The 20,078-nt window shown below is 46.2% G+C and overlaps 1 protein-coding gene across 6 annotated transcripts in view; it reads left to right on the top strand.

Annotated features, from left to right (window-relative positions):
* Positions 1 to 20,078, top strand: part of SEC16B (SEC16 homolog B, endoplasmic reticulum export factor) — a 55,148-nt gene that overhangs the window by 22,710 nt on the left and 12,360 nt on the right. For all 6 annotated transcript variants that reach the window (XM_040446686.1, XM_040446690.1, XM_040446687.1 and 3 more), the window contains 9 exons: positions 124 to 185; positions 1,486 to 1,621; positions 2,090 to 2,320; positions 7,901 to 7,998; positions 9,909 to 9,990; positions 14,234 to 14,351; positions 15,552 to 15,663; positions 17,810 to 17,915; positions 19,564 to 19,704. In XM_040446686.1, coding sequence (XP_040302620.1) covers positions 124 to 185; positions 1,486 to 1,621; positions 2,090 to 2,320; positions 7,901 to 7,998; positions 9,909 to 9,990; positions 14,234 to 14,351; positions 15,552 to 15,663; positions 17,810 to 17,915; positions 19,564 to 19,704 — 1,086 coding nt within the window. The remainder of the gene's footprint in view (positions 1 to 123; positions 186 to 1,485; positions 1,622 to 2,089; positions 2,321 to 7,900; positions 7,999 to 9,908; positions 9,991 to 14,233; positions 14,352 to 15,551; positions 15,664 to 17,809; positions 17,916 to 19,563; positions 19,705 to 20,078) is intronic.

Consider the following 20,078-nt stretch of genomic DNA (forward strand, 5'->3'; position numbering starts at 1 on the left):
TTCTCCACAAGGCACTGAGCCACAGCCCAGGGCCATAGCCATGGGTTCTGATATTGGACTTGACTGACAGGGGCTTTGGGTAGATATAGTCTGGGACACCAAATATGATTTTTTTTGTTCCAGATTATTCTTAGTGACTCTGAAGAACAAGAAGAGATGAGGACTTTCTCAGGACCCCTGATCAGGTAAATTATCTTATGAGCTGCCAAGTAGGGCTTTTGAACAAACTTACAAAATCTGCCTGCCCAGATCAGCACTTGGGGGATTTGTTCTTGGCTTCCTTAAAAGAAAATGTCTATCCCCCTTGGAGTAGAATACTCTGTGCAACAAGATTGAGACAAATGTGGCCTGGGCCATTTTGACAAACAATTTGCTAGCTGAAGGGCAGAAAGAAAAATTAAGATTAAAAATCTGAAAACAGTTCTATTTTGCAGGAGCTACGTGGTAGGTTTTAACATTCTCCGCACTTAACAGGTACTGGCAGAAAAGTGGAGCACAGCCTGGGAAATCATAGACAAGTGGATCACAGTGGAAAAAAAAATTCTTGCCTTTTTCTAGAGAGGACTAGCATAGTCTGTGTTGAGTTATTGGACAGTGTGCAAGTCTGCCCTCTGCAGGACTGAGCTAGAACTGCTTTTAAATTCTTAGTCAAGTTTCTGATAAATATTTAGGGCACTCTGGTGGAGAGAGTCCTGGCTGGAGTCAAGAGGAGCTGGGTCCTTGGCCCACGCATCCTACTAACTAGAGGTCTCAGGGCAGACAGATCAGCTAATCTTCTTTGAGCCTTAGTTTTCTCTTTCGGAAATGATGTAACACTGGTTGTGCCCACTTTAAGTGGTGGCTTTGAGACGCAAGTGAGATAATGCATATGGAAGCCCTTTATGTATCATCATCACTATTCTATAAACTTATCCTGAAGCTTCCCCCTCCAAGAAAAGCCCACAGTATTTTGACGGTTCCTTCAAGTAAAAGTGAGTGTCAAATCTATTTCTTACACACAGGTATACAGATGGGGGATAGAACGTTGAGCTGGCTGTGTGGACACTGGGGGTGCTGGTCCCAATTTGATTGATTTTATTTGGACGACCTGGAGCAAATAACATTGCCCATTTATTGAGCACTTAATATACATTGTTAATTCCTTTTATATGGAGGTAGTTTTATAAGGTGAGACGTGGCAGGCTAGATTTAAACGCAAGGTGGTCTGACTCCAAAGTCTGTGCCCTTGCCTGCTACCCTGGGCAGGTACCCTGTGGGCCTCAGTTTCCTCATCTGTAAAATGGGGAGGGTGTGTGAGAGAATTTCTGAAGTCCCTTTCTGTTCATCAAGGAAACTACGGACTCAGTACCCCAGCCCTGGGTTGTCAGGCTTCTATCTCAGTCCCCCCACCGTCTGCTAGCACCCTCCCTCCGTACAAGGAGCCTGCAGTGCTGTGCAGCAAAAGAGTCTGCCCCTCACCCTTTGCTCCCTGAAATCTCTCCATAGGGAAGACGTACACAAGGTGGACATCATGACATTTTGCCAGCAGAAAGCAGCTCAGAGCCGAAAATCTGAGACACAGAGGAGCAGAGACTCAGCTCTACTGTGGCAGTTGTTGGTTCTCCTTTGTCGACAGAATGGGGTAAAGTATTATCACTCTGACGGGTGAGCAGGTGCAGGCTGGATTGAAATTTAAGTCTTTCAGGGATAGAGAGGATTCGGCTTATGACATGATTATAAAAGATAATGTTAAAGAAGCAACAAATGGCCCTAAGTGGGAAAAAATTGGTCAGATGTCAACGCAGTTTGCTAAAGATGGTCTTTTCTCTGCCCTTCTCCCTGGCCTGGGGTTACTGTACCAACCACATAACACAACTGTAAGAGTGGGCCTATTTCTGGTAATCTTGGTGGCTCCTGACAGGCAGAAAATCACCATGAGAAAGTGAAGCTGAAGTGTGAAGTACAATAGTCCAAGAAAGGGCTGTCTTGTGTTTGGAAGTCGACCTCCTCATGAAGACGGCAGGTGCTCTGGTGCCCTCCTTCTTCAGCAGGGGCTGCCGGCCCGAGGACAATAGGATTCTCCCTCAGGATGACCCTCTTTGCCTCGCAGTCCATGGTGGGATCTGACATCGCGGAGCTGCTGATGCAAGACTGTAAGAAGCTGGAGAAGTACAAGAGGCAGCCGCCAGTGGCCAACCTCATCAACCTGACCGACGAGGACTGGCCGGTGCTGAGCTCAGGGACCCCGAACCTGCTCACCGGGGAGATTCCCCCCAGCGTGGAGACGCCTGCACAGATCGTAGAGAAATTCACTAAACTGCTCTACTACGGCAGGAAGAAGGCAGGTGTGGCCCTTCCATGCTTGTTTTTAAAAAGTAACTATGCCCCCATCACTCACCCCTCCTCCAATCATAGGAGTAATTTATACTCATTTTATAGCACCTAAGAAGCTCAGAAAGGTGCAAAGAAAAAAATTATATAGACTTACCATTAAAAGCTAACATCTGGGGGCGCCTGGATGGCTCAGTTGGTTAAGTGGTCGACCTCGGCTCAGGTCATGATCTCACAGGTCATGAGTTCAAGCCCCACATCTGGCTGTCTGCTCTCAGCACAGAGCCTGCTTTGGATCCTCTGTCCCCCTCTCTCTCCCTGCCCCTCCCTTGCTCTCTCTCAAAAGTAAATAAACATTAAAAAAAAATCTGTTAACATCTTGATATACTTAATTCTAGCATTTTTCTATGCACATATATTAAAGATAGAATTAAATTACATATGCAATTATTTCTACTTTTTCAGTTAAGATTATATAGTGTAATATTCCCATGGTATTAAAACGTACCATTTTAACAAATGGACAATATTCTATGATATGAATTTTAAATATTTTATTGATCTAATTCACTGTTTTCGAATATATAGGCTATTTATAATTTTGTCACCCATTATAAATTACACAATTTGAACATCTTGTTATATAAATCTTTGGATTATCTTCTTATTTTTTTAGGATAGATTCCTAGAATGGAACTATAAGTTAAAGGGTACGCACTTTTAAAAGCTTCTTCACATATACACTAAATTAGTTTCCAGAAAGTCTGTTTATAAACGTTATCCTCACCAGCTATATCTCAGGTATGCCTACCAATATTGAATACTTTAATTCAACAGATGAAGAGATGCCTTGTTTTTTTGATATGTAAATTAGATGATTTTTATTCTTATGTTATTTATTCAAAAAATTTAATTGAGGTACATGTGACAAAATTGCAAGATATTTAAAGTGCACAATGCGATGATTTGATGTACAAATACATTGTAAAACGATTTTCCCCATGGAGTGAATAACATTAATCACCTCATATACTTACCTATTTTTTTATGCCTTGTTTAATTTTGAAGCTGAACTCACATTTTACAGAAGTCTTAAAGAGAGTTTAAATACTGGAATATATAATTGAAATCAATTTGAATCACTATGATTCAAAACTCAAAAGATAAAAGCATGTAAGAGAAGAGATGATGCCCCCACCCTCTCAGCCTGTCTCTAAAACAGGCTGTCTCCAAAATATCCAGAGATGTTTTTTGCATGTAAGATTATGTTCTCCTTTTGTTCCTTATAGCTTACCATATATTATTTCTTTTTTTAATATTTTAGTTTAAAAAATAAAGATTTTATTTTAAGTAATCTCTACTCCCAGCATGGGGCTCATACTTAACAATCCTGAGATCAAGAGTCAGACACTCTAGTGACTGAACCAGCCAGGCGCTCCCATATACCATTTCTTCACCTTCCTTTTTCCATTTAACAAAATATCCTAGAAAACACTCTATAACATGGTTGCAGTTGTTTTCTGTAAAAGGACAGACAGTAAGTATATTAGGTTTTGCAGGCCATGGGGTCTCTGTTGCCACTACTCATATCTGCTATTGTCTGATAAAAGCAGCCACAGACAATATGTAAATGAATGGGTGTGGCTGTGCTTTATTTGTATACATAGACATTTGAGTTATACATAATTTTCATGCGTAATGAGGTGTTATCCTTTTTTTTAAGTTTATCTTCAGAGAGAGAGAGAGAGAGAGAGAGAGAGAGGGCACATGGGGGAGGGGCAGAGAGAGAGGGAGAGGAAGAGAATCGTAAGCAGGCTCTGTGCTAATGGGGGGGCGGGGGGCTCAACGTACCAACCGTGAGATCATGACCTGATCCGAAATGAAGAATCTGATGCTTAACTGACTGAGCCATCCAAGTGCCCCAGTGTTATCATTTCTTTAATTTTTTACCAATCATTTAAAAACGTGAAAAGTTATTCTTAGTTTGTGGGCTGTACCAAAATGGGCAGTGGGCTGAATTTGGCCTTCAGGTCACATTTTTCTGAACCCTGTTCTTTATAATATATAAATGTCTTCCTCCTTATTTTTATGGCTGCATAGATTTCTAAAGATAAATCATAATTTATGTAATAAAACCCCGATAGATTGACAGATTATTAATAGTCTTTTGCTACTACAAATAGCACTGTGATAAGGACCAATGTCGTTTGCCATGTAGGAGAATATACATATGATTTCTAGAATAGCTTCTGGAAATGGAAGTGTTGAGTCAAAGGGTACATGGCTGGAAATTTTGAGAAATATCAACAAATTGCCTTTTTTAGAGGTTGTACCAATTACTCAATGAACAATATATGAGAGTTCCTGTTTCTCTACTCTTAACTAATTTAGTGTTTCCAAGCTTTTCGTATGTGCTAATCTGAAAGGTTAAAAAAAAAAAAAATATATATATATATATATATATACACATATATAAAATTTAGTGGAGTTGTTCCTTTTCTCTTGTTATAAATGAAGTTGAATATGTTTTAATCTGTGAATTAAAAATTTTAAAAATATTTATTTATTTTGGAGAGAGAGAGAGTATGCATGTGCGTGTGAGTGGGGGAGGGGCAGAGAGAGACAGAGACACAGAATCTGAAGCAGGATCCAGGTTCTGAGCTGTCAGCACAGACCCTGACGGGGGGCCCAAACCCATGAACTGTGAGATCATGACCTGAGCTGAAGTCGGACACTTAACCACTTAACTGACTGAGCCACCCAGGTGCCCCTAATCTGTGAATTATTTTGTCATGGATCTTCTACATTGTTCTGTTGGGTGTTTGATCTCTATTTATTGATTTGTAAGAGCTCTTTACTTTTTAAGGACTTTCTGTACGAAATTACTTTTGTGGGGTGATATTTAGAAAGGCTTTCCTACTTTAAAACTAATTTATGAAAATAAGGTTCAAATACTTTTGTGACTTCACCTTTACATTTGAATCTTTAATCTCTGTTTATCTGTATATGATGTTATATTTTATTTTATTTTTTTCCAAAATTTTATTTAAATTCTAGTCAGTTAGCATTCAGTGTAATATTGGCTTCAGGAGTAGAACCCAGTAATTCATCACTTATACATATAACACCCTGCATTCATGTGATATTATATTTTAAATGAGTGGTAGACATGATAGTCAGTGAAAATCAGTGGGATCATATGATAACCATCCCCTTGTTCACTATATAGTAGGGACCTGAAGTTTCACAATTTATTTATTCAGCAAACATTTGTCAAACAGCCACAACTTCTAAGGCATTGAATCCAGTGGGGGATACAGAAATAAATCAGTAAAAATCTCTTTCCTTAAGAAAGATTAAGTAATGACCATAGCAATAACAATAACAAAAGCAAATATTTATTTATCATTATTATTTGTTAATGTTTATTCATTTTTGAGAGAGAGAGACAGAGTGTGAATGGGGGAGGGGCAGAAAGAGAGGGAGACACAGAATCTGAAGCAAGCTCCCGGCTCTGAGCTGTCAGCACAGAGCCCGACGCGGGGCTCAAATCCACAAACCGCGAGATTGTGACCTGAGCCAAAGTCGGACACTTAACTGACTGAGCCACCCAGGCGCCCCAAAAGCAAATATTTAAAAAATACTTTCTATGTACCAGGCACTTACTTAACATCTTATATGCATTGTCTCATTTATCTTCATAGAAGCCCTGTGGGTTACGTTCTATTCTTGTTTTATGTACTGACAAGTGAGGAGAGTTAGTAAGTAACAAAACCAGGGTTCAGATCTAGGCAGCCTGATGTCTGAACTTGGGCTTCTGACCATCCACTGCACCACCTGCCATACCTATAGCCCCAGAGGTGAGCAGGGGATAGAAGGAGTACTCTGGGGGCTCAGAGTGGTTCATGAGGAACTGGAGACCAAAATGTCTTTAAAACCTTTATTAATATTGACTGGGGTCTCATTTCTGGCACTGTGTCAGATTAATATCCTCAATGTAAGTTCTCAGTTCACTTATTCCTAAATTATATTTTTGGAGATGCAAATTTTTGAGCAAAGTGGTGATTCCCAACCAATTATTAGTAATTCCCTTAAAAAAATACTGTTGTGGGGGCACCTGGTGGCTCAGTAGGTTGAGTATCCGACTTCAGCTCAGGTCATGGTCTCACGGTTTGTGAGTTCGAGTCCCATATTGGGTGAGCTAGAGCCCTCTTTGGGGATGTTCTGTCTCTCCTTCTCTCTCCCTCTCTCTGCCCCTTGTGGGATTCTCTCTCTTTCCCTCTGCCCCTTGCTCACTCACGCTTTCTCTCTCTCAAAAATAAATTGAAAAAATAGAAAAGCTATATTTATAAAAAAAATACTGTTGTGAATTAGTTTAACCTATGTAAAGAGTAACTCAATGTCATTTTTGCTTGTAGTGGACGTGAAGTTGAATTTCCTAATGGTGGTTGTTGTTTAAATTTGTTCTCTCCCTTTTCAAATAAGATAGCATGGGAGATGTCAGGATGATCAAGGAAATTTGTGCTTGGAAGTGGAGTTACCTCATTAGTGACTTCTTGTCCAAAAAAACGCATTATTTGAGGGCACTAAAGAAATTATTAATACCAGGTCAAAACCTCAAATACATAATTCTGAAAATTGAATGAAAAGATGAGTGTGAGTGTGTGTGTGTTAAAACTTACAGCCTCTAACCCATCTCACCAAGTTAACGGTGTCATTAATTTGGCACATGAAGTTGATAGATAACAAGCACTTGATAGTTAACGAGCAATTAGTTATAATATTAGGTGGGCAGGTCGACTGCTATGCAAACTGGCTCAAACATGGTAGCAGCTACTTTCTATTCATGTGGGCATCCTGGGCAGGTGAGCAGAACGGTGGGTCAGCCCTTCTTCCCGGAGTAGTTCAAGGCATGGAGGAGGCTGTACCATCTGAGCATATAGTCTATGTGGAATGAGAAGCCATCTTCATTCCAGCCAGCCAGATGGGGAAAAGGGCATGGGGGACCGGGCACAGGACTTCTATGCACCAGATCTGGACACAATATAACCATTTCTGTTGCCACTGTAGAGCCTGGAACTCAGTCACTTCTAGGTGCATGGGAGGTGGGAAAATGCGGTGCAGTTCTTTGCCCAGGAAGGGGGCAATGGCTTTTGGTGGGGAGCGAACAGTCTCTGCCACAGTTGTTAAAAAAGAAACCGTTCCTGTAACACGCCCCCATGAATGTCATCTTGCTACCTGTACTTTGAGACTCAGTCCTGGGGGTGCGGTGCTTCTCTCGTGTTCGGTGCTTAGGTTGGTAAAAGTGTCATGTGACTTCTGCTAAAGAGCTAAGGCTGACTGGAAGCTACGTTTGAGGGGCAGATGATGAAATAGCAGAATGTATTTGATAAAGTGAAGGCTGGAGAAGGGACATCTTAGAGAGAAATAGACACCCGCTCTTCCTTTGTCCCTCTCACAGATGAGGCTCCGAGCCTTCCTGGGAGCCCAGCTTGTACAGCTCAAGGGCAGCAGTACCCAACCATCGACATTTGTTGTTTGTGGGAAGGTGAATAGGGCCATGCTGACTGTGACATGCTTTTGTTTTCAGGAAGCCTTGGAGTGGGCCATGAAGAACCACTTGTGGGGCCACGCTTTGTTCCTCGCCAGCAAGATGGACCCAAGGACCTACAGCTGGGTTATGAGTGGGTGAGCAGGCCACTGGCAAAGAAGACCTAAGGAGCAGAGAGCAGAGAGAGGCCCGCCAAGGGAGGGAGTGTTGGGAGGCAAATGCAGGATGTGCTGGGAAGCCCCACGCACCAAGCATCCTTCCAGTTTTTCTCTTCTGACCTGGACCTAGCATATCGCTTCTCCAGATTCTTACAAGCTAGACATGGACACATTCTTTCTACCTGCTATGTTAAATATTCAGTTTAGTAATATTTCTCAGGGTCTGAGTTTCCAAAAATTGCATGGGTTTCTGCAATCCGGTAGTTCTTTTTGGGAGGGGCTGTTCTAGATAGTTCCATCAGTGAGGGAATAGGTGACCACTTAGGGTTAACTGACAGAGCTTTGGGTCTGAGAGTTAGTAGCTGTCTACCACTGAGTCTTGCAGTGGGGGATGTGGGCGCTGAGAGGAAGGTCGGGATATGGGGGAGCAGGAGCTGTGCTAGGAACAGGCTTTATAGGACGGGGGATTACAACCAGAAGTCTTCATCTAGGGCAGGGGACATGACGAGACTGAAGGAATGTGTTTAGTCAGAGATCATGCCAGCACACCGAGACCGGGAAGAATGCCCAAACCAGGATGAGACAGGAATGGAGGCTGACCACATAGCCAGGAGTTTGGAATAAGGGGAATTAAATGGGGGGTGGGGGGTGCTGGAGAAGGGTTCCTGAGTAAGCCCCTCCAGCTGCAGCCAGATCTGTGGGTTGGCAGGGATAGACATGTGGTAGGGGTGGGGAGGGCCGGGGGGCCCTCCCATAAGGGGCAGGATTGGATCAGACCGTGAGAAGGATGCTCCCTCAAAATGTTCATCTTCCTGTGTTAGTCGAAGCTGTGAAGCTGTGAACCTCTCAGCTTGACTTAAGTTTAAATTGGCCATAAATTGGCTGTCGGGCAGATGGCTGAGAAGATGGTACCTCCCTTCAAGGCTGCCACACTACCCTTCTCCACCACGGCCTCTGTGGAGTCTCTCTTCTACTGTAACCCTCAGTCTTCCCAGGGACTGGTAACACCTCTGTGCACTTCATTATGTTCAGGATGGTGAGGAACCCTGGAGTTTTATTATGATAAGCGCTCTGAGCTCCCGAGGCAAGGGTGCTATTAAATAAAAGACCGCGTTCTTCCCCCGTCCTATAAAGCCTGTTCTGAGGGACGATTTTCCTCTGGGTTTTGGAAATGAACATCCCACAATCCCACATTGTAGCATACATCTCTGCGACAGATTTTTGCCTTGGGCCATTGATTTTTGATGGGGTCCAGTGAATTGTGAAAAATATCTCTTACTGAGTATGCTTAAATCTCAAATCAGCTCTAGAGCTTATTATATCCTTGTTAAGCGTATCCCACGGTTTGTCATCAGGAAGATCATTTCTGGTCCCTGTTCTACGCCTCTTTGGTTACTGAAAATGGCTATTTAGTGCATGTGAGTAAAAGACCCAGGCTAGTCACGAGCCAGAAAACCAGCCCTGGAGGCTGTGGGCGTGGCACGAGGGGGAACTGCTTCAGGGGACTAGAAGTTGAGGGTGACTGGGTAGGAGGGGCCCGCAGAGAAGATGTTTGGGTTAACTGCTGGGGCTCTCTAGGGATCTCTGAGATGTGGGGCATTTCCGTGACAAAGAAGACCTATAGAAATGGTTACTGGAGAGTTGGGGCATCAGTGCCAAAGTGCAGAAAATACCCCCCAACAGAGAGCCCCATCTGGGGTGGGATCAAGATCCTGCCGATCCCCCCAAAGTGGGAGCCAAGCAGAGGTGCGGCAGAAAAGCAAAGAGAAGTTCATGTTCTGAAAGAAGCTGCTGAAGTCAAATAGAGATCTACGGGGGGTTTGCCCCGCTGGCAATGGGTCAAAGGCTCTCTCGGCTTGGTCCCCACTAACGGTCGTCTCTCTCCGCAGCTTTACCAGCACGCTGGCGTCCAATGACCCACTGCAGACCCTCTTCCAGTTCATGTCGGGGAGGATCCCACAGGCAGCCACGGTATTCTTTGTGACAGACCTCCTTCAATACCCCAGTGTCCTAAGGTTTGGGGGGGGGGGTGGGGACAGCTCAGGAACGAGGTGATGACTTTAAAGATTAAAAATAAGTGGTAATTGCACCTGGCCCAATTCATTCATATGATTTCATTTAATACACAGAGGAAGGAATTCCTACCCCCGTTTTACAGAGGTGGGAACTAAGGTGCAAAGGTGTCATATGACCATAGATCACTGAGCGAGGAGTCGTGGAGCCAGGATTGGCTCCGTCTGTCTGATTCCAAAAACCTTGTGATTTTCACAATACCATAGCTGCCTGCTCAGTGTGCGTAAATAGCGAAAGAGCCAGACTGTCCCCAGGCTTCCTGCAGTAAGGCCACCGTTCTTTCTCCCCCCTGCACATCCATCCTGCAAAGTTGGACATATTTGGTCTTACATGCTGTCTAGAGTTGGAGATGGCTCAAGTCTGAGGCCAGCTTGATAGTTCCCTAGGAAAGTATCTTTTTTCCCCAAAGTATCCTTCTTTACCTTTGAAGTCTAGTAACTTTACCAGGATGTATTGGTGCTGTCAGGGCAGTTTTGTTTTGTTTTTTTTTCCTTGGGACACAGCATACTGTTTTAATACGTGCATTCATATTTTACCGTTCAAGGAAGTTTTCTTGCGTTATATCCTTCGATATTTGTTTTGTTCCATTATTTTTTTTTTTCAGGAATTCCATATGTGCACATTTCATATAGATACGAACTATATACATATACATGTACAGATTATATTCTCTTTAATTAAAATTTCTTTCTTTCTTTCCATCCTTCCTTCCTTTTCTTCTTTTTCTTCTTCCTCCTCTTCTTCTTCTTCTTCTTCTTTTTTTTTTTTTTTTTTTGCTCTTCTCATTGCCATCCTATGTGTCCCTTCCTGTGTTTCCATATTGATGTAAGAGACACTGTCTCTTAATTTTGGTGCCAGTTTTAACTTGATGTCTCTGATTTTTCTCTCACTTCTTCCCTGAGATCTGCAGGTCACATTGGCCTCTTCCTGTTGTTCATTGTCTTCTTCCTGAGCTCTTATCACTTAGCATTAGTGATAATGCCCTTGCTTCATAGAAGACATTGTTTCGTGATTTTACTTAAATTCGTGATGAAATGTTTGGTGATATCTCTTTGTTGTGTGGTAACATTTTCCCAGTGAATGTTCTTTCTACCTTCCATTAGTTTTTCATATTACTTCCTTCCTTCTATCTTTACAGTGTATTTGTACAGATTTTGTGCTTGTTCCTTGACAGGAGTTGAGTCTTCCCTGGGCCAGTAGTTTCTGGTAGGTTTGTGCTGGGGAGGTGCCAGGGCCACATTGCAAGCTATCTGGCATTTCCCACACGATCTGGAGTTTTCTGTGGGTATCTGTGTAGCCTTTCCTTCTCCTAAGTCGGCAGAGATGGCTGTGGGATCCTCTCCTTCTGGAATTCTCTCTCTGCTCCCTCCTGCACTCTGTTCAATTTCCACTACCTTTGGCAGCCTTTTCTTATATTTTAAAATTTGGGTTTTTGCTGTCACCCGGTTTTGGTTTTTTTTTTTTTTTCAACGTTTATTTATTTTTGGGACAGAGAGAGACAGAGCATGAACGGGGGAGGGGCAGAGAGAGAGGGAGACACAGAATCGGAAACAGGCTCCAGGCTCCGAGCCATCAGCCCAGAGCCCGACGCGGGGCTCGAACTCACGGACCGCGAGATCGTGACCTGGCTGAAGTCGGACGCTTGCTTAACTGACTGCGCCACCCAGGCGCCCCAATGTCACCCGGTTTTAATGAAAATGGACTTCACATTTTTGCTTTTCTGTTCTTATTGCTTGGGGACGATTCCTAGAAAGGAAAAGAGAGATGATGACTTTCATGCCCCATCATCAAACCCACTGGTTATACTGGAACATGGAGTGCTCACAGTTCAGCGGAATGCCGCACACCGCCATGACGGTGCATCATGTCACAAAGCACTAAATGCAGGAAATTATGCAATCAACGTTTGGTCCACTGGGTCTCACTGCAGTGGTAGAGTTAACTAAATGTTCCCTGTGTTTAGGTGAGAAAACTGAGGAGCAGGAGGTGATGTGCCAAGGCGGTATTTGATCTCAGTGTTTGAGAGTGACCTAGCATCTGGCACCCAGGAAAAGGCTGGCTGTTAGTTACTTGGAATGAGTGGAAAAGACACGGCGGCCGGAAAACCCAGATGTAGGCTTCTATCACAAGTCTAACCAGAGCCTGCTCCTTGCTGCTCTGTGAGCTTGGCTTTGTTACCTAATCTCAGAGCCTCAGGTTTTCCTCTTTGTGGGAATTTTGATGCCTAACCAAGAGAGTTATTGTGAAGAGTAAAGGAGAGAGGATATCTGAGCAGATCAACGACCATGCTTGACCCGTTGAAGTTAGTCAGGTGTATGCTCTCTCTTGCACACTCTTTCTCTCCATACATCTGCTTTACAGTGATTTTTTTCAAATCATCTAGGGAAGAGATAGAAGAATGACTTCTAAATGCTTGTTCTTTTCAGCAAGGATTTTTCTTTTGCACGTTCCTTTCGTTAGAGCGAGAAAGGGCCTGGCTTATGCGGGGATAATAATAGTACCCAATGCGTGTGACCGTTCTAGGAGAAACGCCTAGCAGCGGGTATGGTTCACGGCCAGAGTGCAGTGAGTAAGAACTGCTCTTCTTGTGATTTATCATCATCATCACCCTCATTCACACTGCATCGCCCAGATAAACAAAGAGTAACTATAAAGTGGAGTTGGATAAAGCATCTTTTGTTCCTGGGGATAACTACAAAGACCAAATAATTAAGGATTGTTTTGACTTCCAAATCTTAGCTATTACTATCGATCTCTTGCTCTACCCATTCCAATAACAAACTGGAAGATGGACTGGTCTACAAATCACCTCCTTCCTTTTGCTGGGCTTCCGTGTGTGTGTGTGTGTGTGTGTGTGTGTGTGTGTGTACATCTGTGTATATGCACCTATGTATAATTTATAAAGGGCAAACAAACTAAGTGCAAAGCACTATGCTATGTGCTTCACCTAGCTATCTTATTTCATTATCAACAATAACTGTTATGTAGAATATAACTCATATTATGATCTCCACTTAAGAGATGAGGAAAAAAGGTTTTGAGAAACGTGCTCAAGGTCACACAGCTAGTAAAAAGGCGGGATGCCAGTTGAATCCAGGGCCTGGGTTGTTTCTGTGATGTTCTATTGCTTCTTTATCGATATTTCCTGTCCTAAAATTCCCCTTCATTCGGGAGAAGGGAAGCCCAAGCCCCACCATTTGTGTGGGGCATTTCCCCACTTCCAGGGTTCTGTGTGCACGCTGCTGCCCCCTGGTGGAGCTCTGCTGCCCCTGCATTGTCACCAGAGGGAGCGGGCAGAGCCCACAGCTGGGAGCAAGAGGAACGGGGACTGGGTGCGGGGCTGGGCCACTTGGCCTGCTTTTCTCCAGCCATGGGAATTCAGCTTAATAGGGTTGTGAAAATTAACTGAGGTCATGTGTGTGAAAGGCCTTTGTAAAACCAGAAAACACAAGCCATTTGGTAAGGTATCAAGGGGCCTAGGGTTGCCCTGGCTTCTAACAGGCTAATGTGGATTCTTCATATGAGCCAAGGATGTTTGGTCTTCCTTCTCCCACTGAAACATCAGGGTTTGTTTTGTTTTCTTTTTCTGGATTTGTCCCTAGCTGTTGGGGCCAGGGGTACCAGGAAGAAATTTGAAAATCAGTAAGTGATCAAAAGTGTCATTTTATTTACCTATCGCCTAAGGTTCCTACGAATGCATGTATGCGTCCGTGTCTGTCTGCCTGCCCATCCTTCCAGCAGTCTTGTCTTTTTGTTTGTTTGTTTTAAGTTTACTTATTTATTTATTTTGAGAGAGAGGGCACAGGAGGGGCAGAGAGAGAGAGAGAGGGAGAGAGAATCCCAAGCAGGCTCTGCCCTGTGAGTGCAGAACCCAAGCAGGGCTTGAACTCATGAACCGTGAGATCATGACCTGAGCTGAAGTCACGAGTCAGATGCTTAACCGACTGAGCCACCCAGGAGCCCCAAGTCTTGCTTTTTAAAAGGAGATCTGGAAATCAGTGACTGGCAGCAATGCAGGTGGCGGAAGCCGGCCTTCCCCGAACTCCTCGAAACCAGGAGACAGACAACAACGTTCTCCATCCACGTTGTGGCCCGTGATCCTTCAGCCAGTAAATCTTCCATTTTGTCTGCTGCCTTCCAGTGCTGTGGGGACAAGCAGTGGGGAGACTGGAGGCCTCACTTGGCCGTGATTCTGTCAAATCAGAGTGGGGACCTGGAGCTGCATCAGCGCACAATTGTCACCATGGGGGACACTCTGGGTAAGCAGAAGCCAGCCCTGCCCCCTCCTCTCCTCTAGGCTGTGTCCAGGCCACTTTACACGTCTATCCTCAGGCTTTTAGGTTCTGTGCAGGGCCTGCGTCTGTGCCTCAGGCTTTCCTCTGACCCAGGGGCCTCAGTGTTTGGGGGTCGGAAACTCCAGAGAAAGGAGTGTCGTTCTTGTCTCTCCGTTTCCCAGATTTTCTGCTGCAATGCAGTCCAGGCCCCTGAGACTCGGGCTGGGCTGCTGCGGAGGCTCCCCTCAGCAGCTGGTTTTCTATCCCTGGTCAGATTCCCCCCAGGATGGAGCTAACACACAGGGAACCCCGCCTCTTGTTATGGTTAGCCGCACGGCGACCCAGCTCAGCCAGAGAGGAACTTCTATTTTTGCCTGAACTACCCTGAGTAATTGTGTAGGCTTTGCCTTTATCATCTCTCAGTGAACGTTGCCTTATAAACACCAAGGGTTGCAGAATGTTCCAGACCGGAGGTTCTCAAATTTGGTCAAGGGGCTGAATGCCTAGAAATCATGATACTCTTCGTCAACTTTGTGAAATATTGCTCTGTTAAACGGAAAAGAGTGATGCGCAAGGTAGCGCCAAGTCAGACGGCAGGGGGGTCAGCGGCCGATGGTTAGAAAGGGAGGCGGGTTTTGTTTAGTCCTTCCTGGGCACCTGGCCCTGTGCTGAGTACGTCACCTACTTGAATTAATTCAATTTTGAGGTAATGGAACATGTATGGGAGAACATTCTGAACATGGGAACAGGCTGGTCATTAGTGGTAGTTTTTATGAGCCCTGCGAAAAGTTTTCTATTGTTTGATTTTAGCAGAGGAAGCATTAGTGCCCCCAAGGAGTCTAATTTAAAAACAGCTACTTCTTTGCTCAGGTGTAGGCATCTGCTCTCTTTTCACCCTCAGGAAGGACTTAAAATGCTTAGAAAATTCCTAATCACGAATATACTAGGAAAACACGAATCAGTGATGTATTCTGGCTGAAAAGAATTGAAATGTAATGTCCGAAGCCAAAAATGCTGGTGGGAGGGGACAGTGTGGTTTAGGGCCAGCGACTCTGGCCTTCCCTCCCCGGGGGATTCTCCCCTCGGACCCCGAGCCCCCTCTGCCATCTCTCTCTCACCCACCCCGATGGTGGGTCCCCACACAGCCATGTTCCGTAACTGGGCCTTGCTCTCCTCCTCCTGCAGCTGGGAAGGGGCTGGTGGAGGCAGCCCACTTCTGCTACCTCGTGGCTCACGTGCCGTTCGGCCACTACACCGTGAAGACAGATCATCTGGCCTTGCTTGGCAGTAGCCACAGGTAGGGTCTCCGGGGGGAAAGGGAACGGGAAGGACGGTTTCCAGGGAATTGTTTGAGGGAGGCCTTGTTGGGTCTCACGGCTCTACTTTCCATTTTCTTGTATGCATTTCACCTACTGCTGCTCCCCTCCTCCGGGGCTTCTGCACAGATCTGGGCAGGGAGGTGTGCCCGGTGGGAGCCGCATCACACCTCCAGGGGGCCTCAGGCCCCAGCCCGGCTCCCCAAAACTGCGTGTGGGTCTTTGAGGTGTATTGCCCCCTTCTGATCACTTGGTGGCGCCCTGGCTCCACGACCAGACATCATCTCTTAAGAACTGTCAGTGCGATCGATCGGGGTGGCTTGAGGTTCTGTATTAGGCAGCCCTGGGCTTGTCTCAGAGTCAGCCCTGGGCAGAATTGGAAATTGCAAGAAGTTTATGTTTACTCCTTACACCCCTACACTGACGGTGCACAAGCTACTCAAAGTCCAGCCTGTTACTTATTCTTTGTTGGCCATAACGTTAGCGTTTTCACACAGAAGGATCTTTTTTTTTTTTTAAGTTTATTTATTTATTTTGAGAGAGACAGAGTGCGGAGTGGGGGAGGGGCAGAGAGAAAGGGAGCGTCTCAAGCAGGCTCCGCACCATCAACGCAGAGCCCGATGCAAGGCTCGAACTCACGGAACTGCGAGATCATGACCTGAGCTGAAATAAGAGTTGGACGCTTAACCAGCTGAGCCTCCCAGACTCCCCTTCACACGGAAGGATCTTAATAAGCCTGTAGACAATGAGTAAATGGACAAAAAAGATCGGTTTGCTTCCCAGCAGTTCTCCATGTTCTGGATCTCTCTTCCCCGCCCCCCCCACTTAACATACCCTAAACTCTTACATTGTGCCAGTCATTTTATTTGCACTGTTTCCTTTAATCAGTAAAAATTTATCCTATGAATAAAGTATATGTTTAATCTTAACTTTATAGAGGAGGGAAACCAAGGCACAGAGAGGTTAAATAACTTATCTAAGATAGCACAGCTAGTGTGCAGTCACGTGGGACTTGGAATCCAGGCTGTGAGGCTGTGAGGTCCTTTCAACTGTTGCGCAAAACTGCCTACCTCTGTGGAAATGTACAGTCGTGGCCAGCTCTCTCTGGGTCGTGGTCTCTGACAGCATATAGTGGGCTTGTCAGAGAAGACCACCTGTGCCAAATGTGACAATACATGTGCACGGGTTAATTCGTCTCCCTCCTATGTTTATATGGTACAAGGACATTTCTGGAGATAACCTGTGGTGATCGAGATTAAGAAGCACGCCAAGGGGCGCCTGGGTGGCGCAGTCGGTTAAGCGTCCGACTTCAGCCAGGTCACGATCTCGCGGTCCGTGAGTTCGAGCCCCGCGTCAGGCTCTGGGCTGATGGCTCGGAGCCTGGAGCCTGTTTCCGATTCTGTGTCTCCCTCTCTCTCTGCCCCTCCCCCATTCATGCTCTGTCTCTCTCTGTCCCAAAAATAAAAAACAAAACAAACAAACAAAAAAAAAAACGTTGGAAAAAAAAAAAGAAGCACGCCAAGCCGTCAGGGCCCGTGGAGGGGTCTGGTAGCCCCTGGGATCACATTTGGCCAGCCCACTTCCTCATTGCCTCATTGGCTGAACGAACACCCAGCATAGGGACTGTCCTTTGATTTTTGGCTCAGCTGTTGTCCCCATTCTTGGCCATGCCTTCTTTTCTGGGTGCTCTCGAGAGCACCCTCTTATGCTGTTTTGTTGGGGCCAGGAGTGGCCTTGCATAGATGCACGTTCTAGGCCTTCAGGGTACTAAGGTGAGCTCTCAGCATGTTAAAGAGCAGCGCCTAGTGCCCTTCTGAGGAGGAGGAAGGTCAGTTTGCCTTAGGTGACCCTCCAGCAAAGAAGGTGGAGGACCCCCCTTTCTGCACTTCTGGTGCAGGGCTCTGCTCTGTTCCTTCCCCAGCCCCAAGAAGGAGGGGAAAGAGGAGGCAAAACATTCACTCCGGAGGCCCCCAGTCTCTTTCCCGTCTTGGAGTCGCCCCAGGGATCAGCCCAGGGCAGGAACTCTATCTACCTTGTTCGGATGCAGCTGGTGCTTGTCTACTAGGATTTAAGTTCCTCCCTCCCAATCCCCCCTCAATTTTTTTTATTGTTATTCCCTGGCTGTAGTCAAGAGTTTTTGAAATTTGCAACAACTGAGGCTATCCAGAGGACGGAAATCTTCGAGTATTGTCAGATGCTGGGCCGCCCCAAATCCTTCATCCCTTCTTTCCAGGTAACTGAACCCACCCGAGGGCACCGCCTTAGCTGCGTCACATGGCCGCGAGCAGCTGGGTTTCCAGAGTTGCTATTTGGCACAGGGTAGCTGGGCGAACTCATCTACAGCACTTTTCCTCGTTAGCTTGAGCGTGGGAAGAATTAGGATTTCTTTCTAGGTCCCCTAAAAGTCTGCATTTCAAGATACGAAAGCAAATCAATGCAGCAGCCCCTGTTGCCGGAGGCTCCTGCCTTGCCCCGGAACCAATGGAAATTGGCCCGCGTCCTGTCGCACCTGCTCCGCAGCAAGTGCCGCTCTCGCTCTCCCCGCAAACAGCTCTCCTTTCTCCTCCTCCCCTCTGGCCAGGCGGCCTGGGGGGGGGGGGGCTGGAGCGGGAAGGCCCAGCCCAGGGGGGTTTGCCCAGCCTGCTCCCTCCTTCCGACGCGCTCCTCCCATCTCTGTGAGTCTCCTAGCTGCGCAAATTCCTTCCCACTCCGCCCCTGCCCTCGCCCTTCTGTCTTCCCCTCGGGGCTTCCGCTGTGCCGGGGTGGGGGGGGGGGGGCCCTGCAGGTTCTACTCTTCTCTCAGCTTCTCTGCTTGATGACCTGATGTTACACCTGCAATTCATCGGGACTCCTTCAGTGCCCATGTGGAGAGTATGCCTGGCAACACAACACGCGCACGCACACTCACAGCCCACAACACAAAAAGCACAAAAATGCTCGAAAATGACCGCCTTCATGTATAGTAGCTTCCTTCATTGTTTTACCGAAGACTCTCCCTCCCCAGCAAAGCCGAGCAGATGAGCTCCTTTGGGAACAGGTCTCTCTTCTCTCTCTCTCTCTCTCTCTCTCCTTTGGTCATTCCACCTTTCAGTCACCTTTGGGCAGACAGGAAGGAAGTTAGCTTTAGCGAGTGTGTTCTATGTGCCAGCAGGGCGCTATTGTGCTTTGAGTTATTATTTCTAACCCCGCGAGGTGGGCGTGACTCCCTTCCTTTTGCCAAACGGGAAACTGAAGAGAGGAGTCACATGCTGTGGGCTCCTAGCTCTTGCCTGCCATTTGTTCCAAGAACTTTACATGGATTGTCTCATTTAATCTTTACAACAACCAAGGGGTGAACAGTATTGTCCCCGTGCTGTAGTGAGGAAACTGAGGCACAGGGAGGTGCGGTAACCAGCGCAATGTGGCGCACCCAGTGTAGAGCTGGGATTTGAAGTTGGGCCTGTCTGATTTCCAAACCCTCATGGCTCTACCTTGCTGTGCCCCTCATGCTTCTGTAGATAGCTGTCTGCCTGCGTCAGAGTCATTTCTTCTTCTTTCCTGTGTCTCCCCCGGTGCCTGGTCCTATGCTCCACAAATGCCAGGCTTTCCAGATTACGTGGGCTTGCTTATCAGAAGTAACTAGTCTGGTGCATTCCCGTGGTGACTCGGTCTCCAGAGACTGAACTGATGTGACTCCCATCCCTTTCTCAGCGATGTGTGACCTGCAGGCTGGATTTGCAACTGTGCCCCTAGGCAGACAGAGTAAACCAAATGTCACGAGGCCCTCCTTGATATTTTGGATGGCAGAGTTAGCGGAAGCTGGCAGTCAGCTGACTTATCTACATGTCTCTCCTTCTATCCTGCCCGGATGGACTAGTCACTGGCCCCGCTCCTCTCCACAGGTGTATAAGCTCCTTTATGCTTCCCGTCTGGCAGATTATGGCCTTGCGTCCCCAGCCTTGCATTACTGCGAAGCCATTGGCACGGCCCTCCTTAGCCAAGGAGAGAGCGATCACCCTGTGCTATTAGTGGAACTCATCAAGGTGAGTTTCTCAAAGGGTTCTCTGCAGGTGTTTTATCTTCGGTGTTCAGAGAAAGCTATTGTGAAAGCGGCTTAGACTCCACAGCCCATCTCCTTTGAACATGCTGGAAAATTGGAGCCCATGGCTGTCTTTGACCACGTACGCATGCCCAGGCATGATAAGCAGAGTCCTGACACCACACAAAGAAGCAGGCAGTGGGCGGGGGTTGGTGGGATCGGGGGGCTGGAAAGCAGGCGTGTGCTGTGCCAGGAATTTATTCTTGCATCCGCTTTTCTGGGACAGTAAAACCACATGTTCCGGTCAGCCGTTCTAATTATAAATGCTGGACTTAGAGTATATATTTTAGTGATTAAAACAGGAAATGAGCCTTATTA

This window comes from Herpailurus yagouaroundi, unplaced genomic scaffold (assembly GCF_014898765.1).
Source record: "Herpailurus yagouaroundi ecotype Mexico unplaced genomic scaffold, PumYag 195, whole genome shotgun sequence".
In the NCBI taxonomy this organism is placed as follows: Eukaryota; Metazoa; Chordata; class Mammalia; order Carnivora; family Felidae; genus Herpailurus; species Herpailurus yagouaroundi.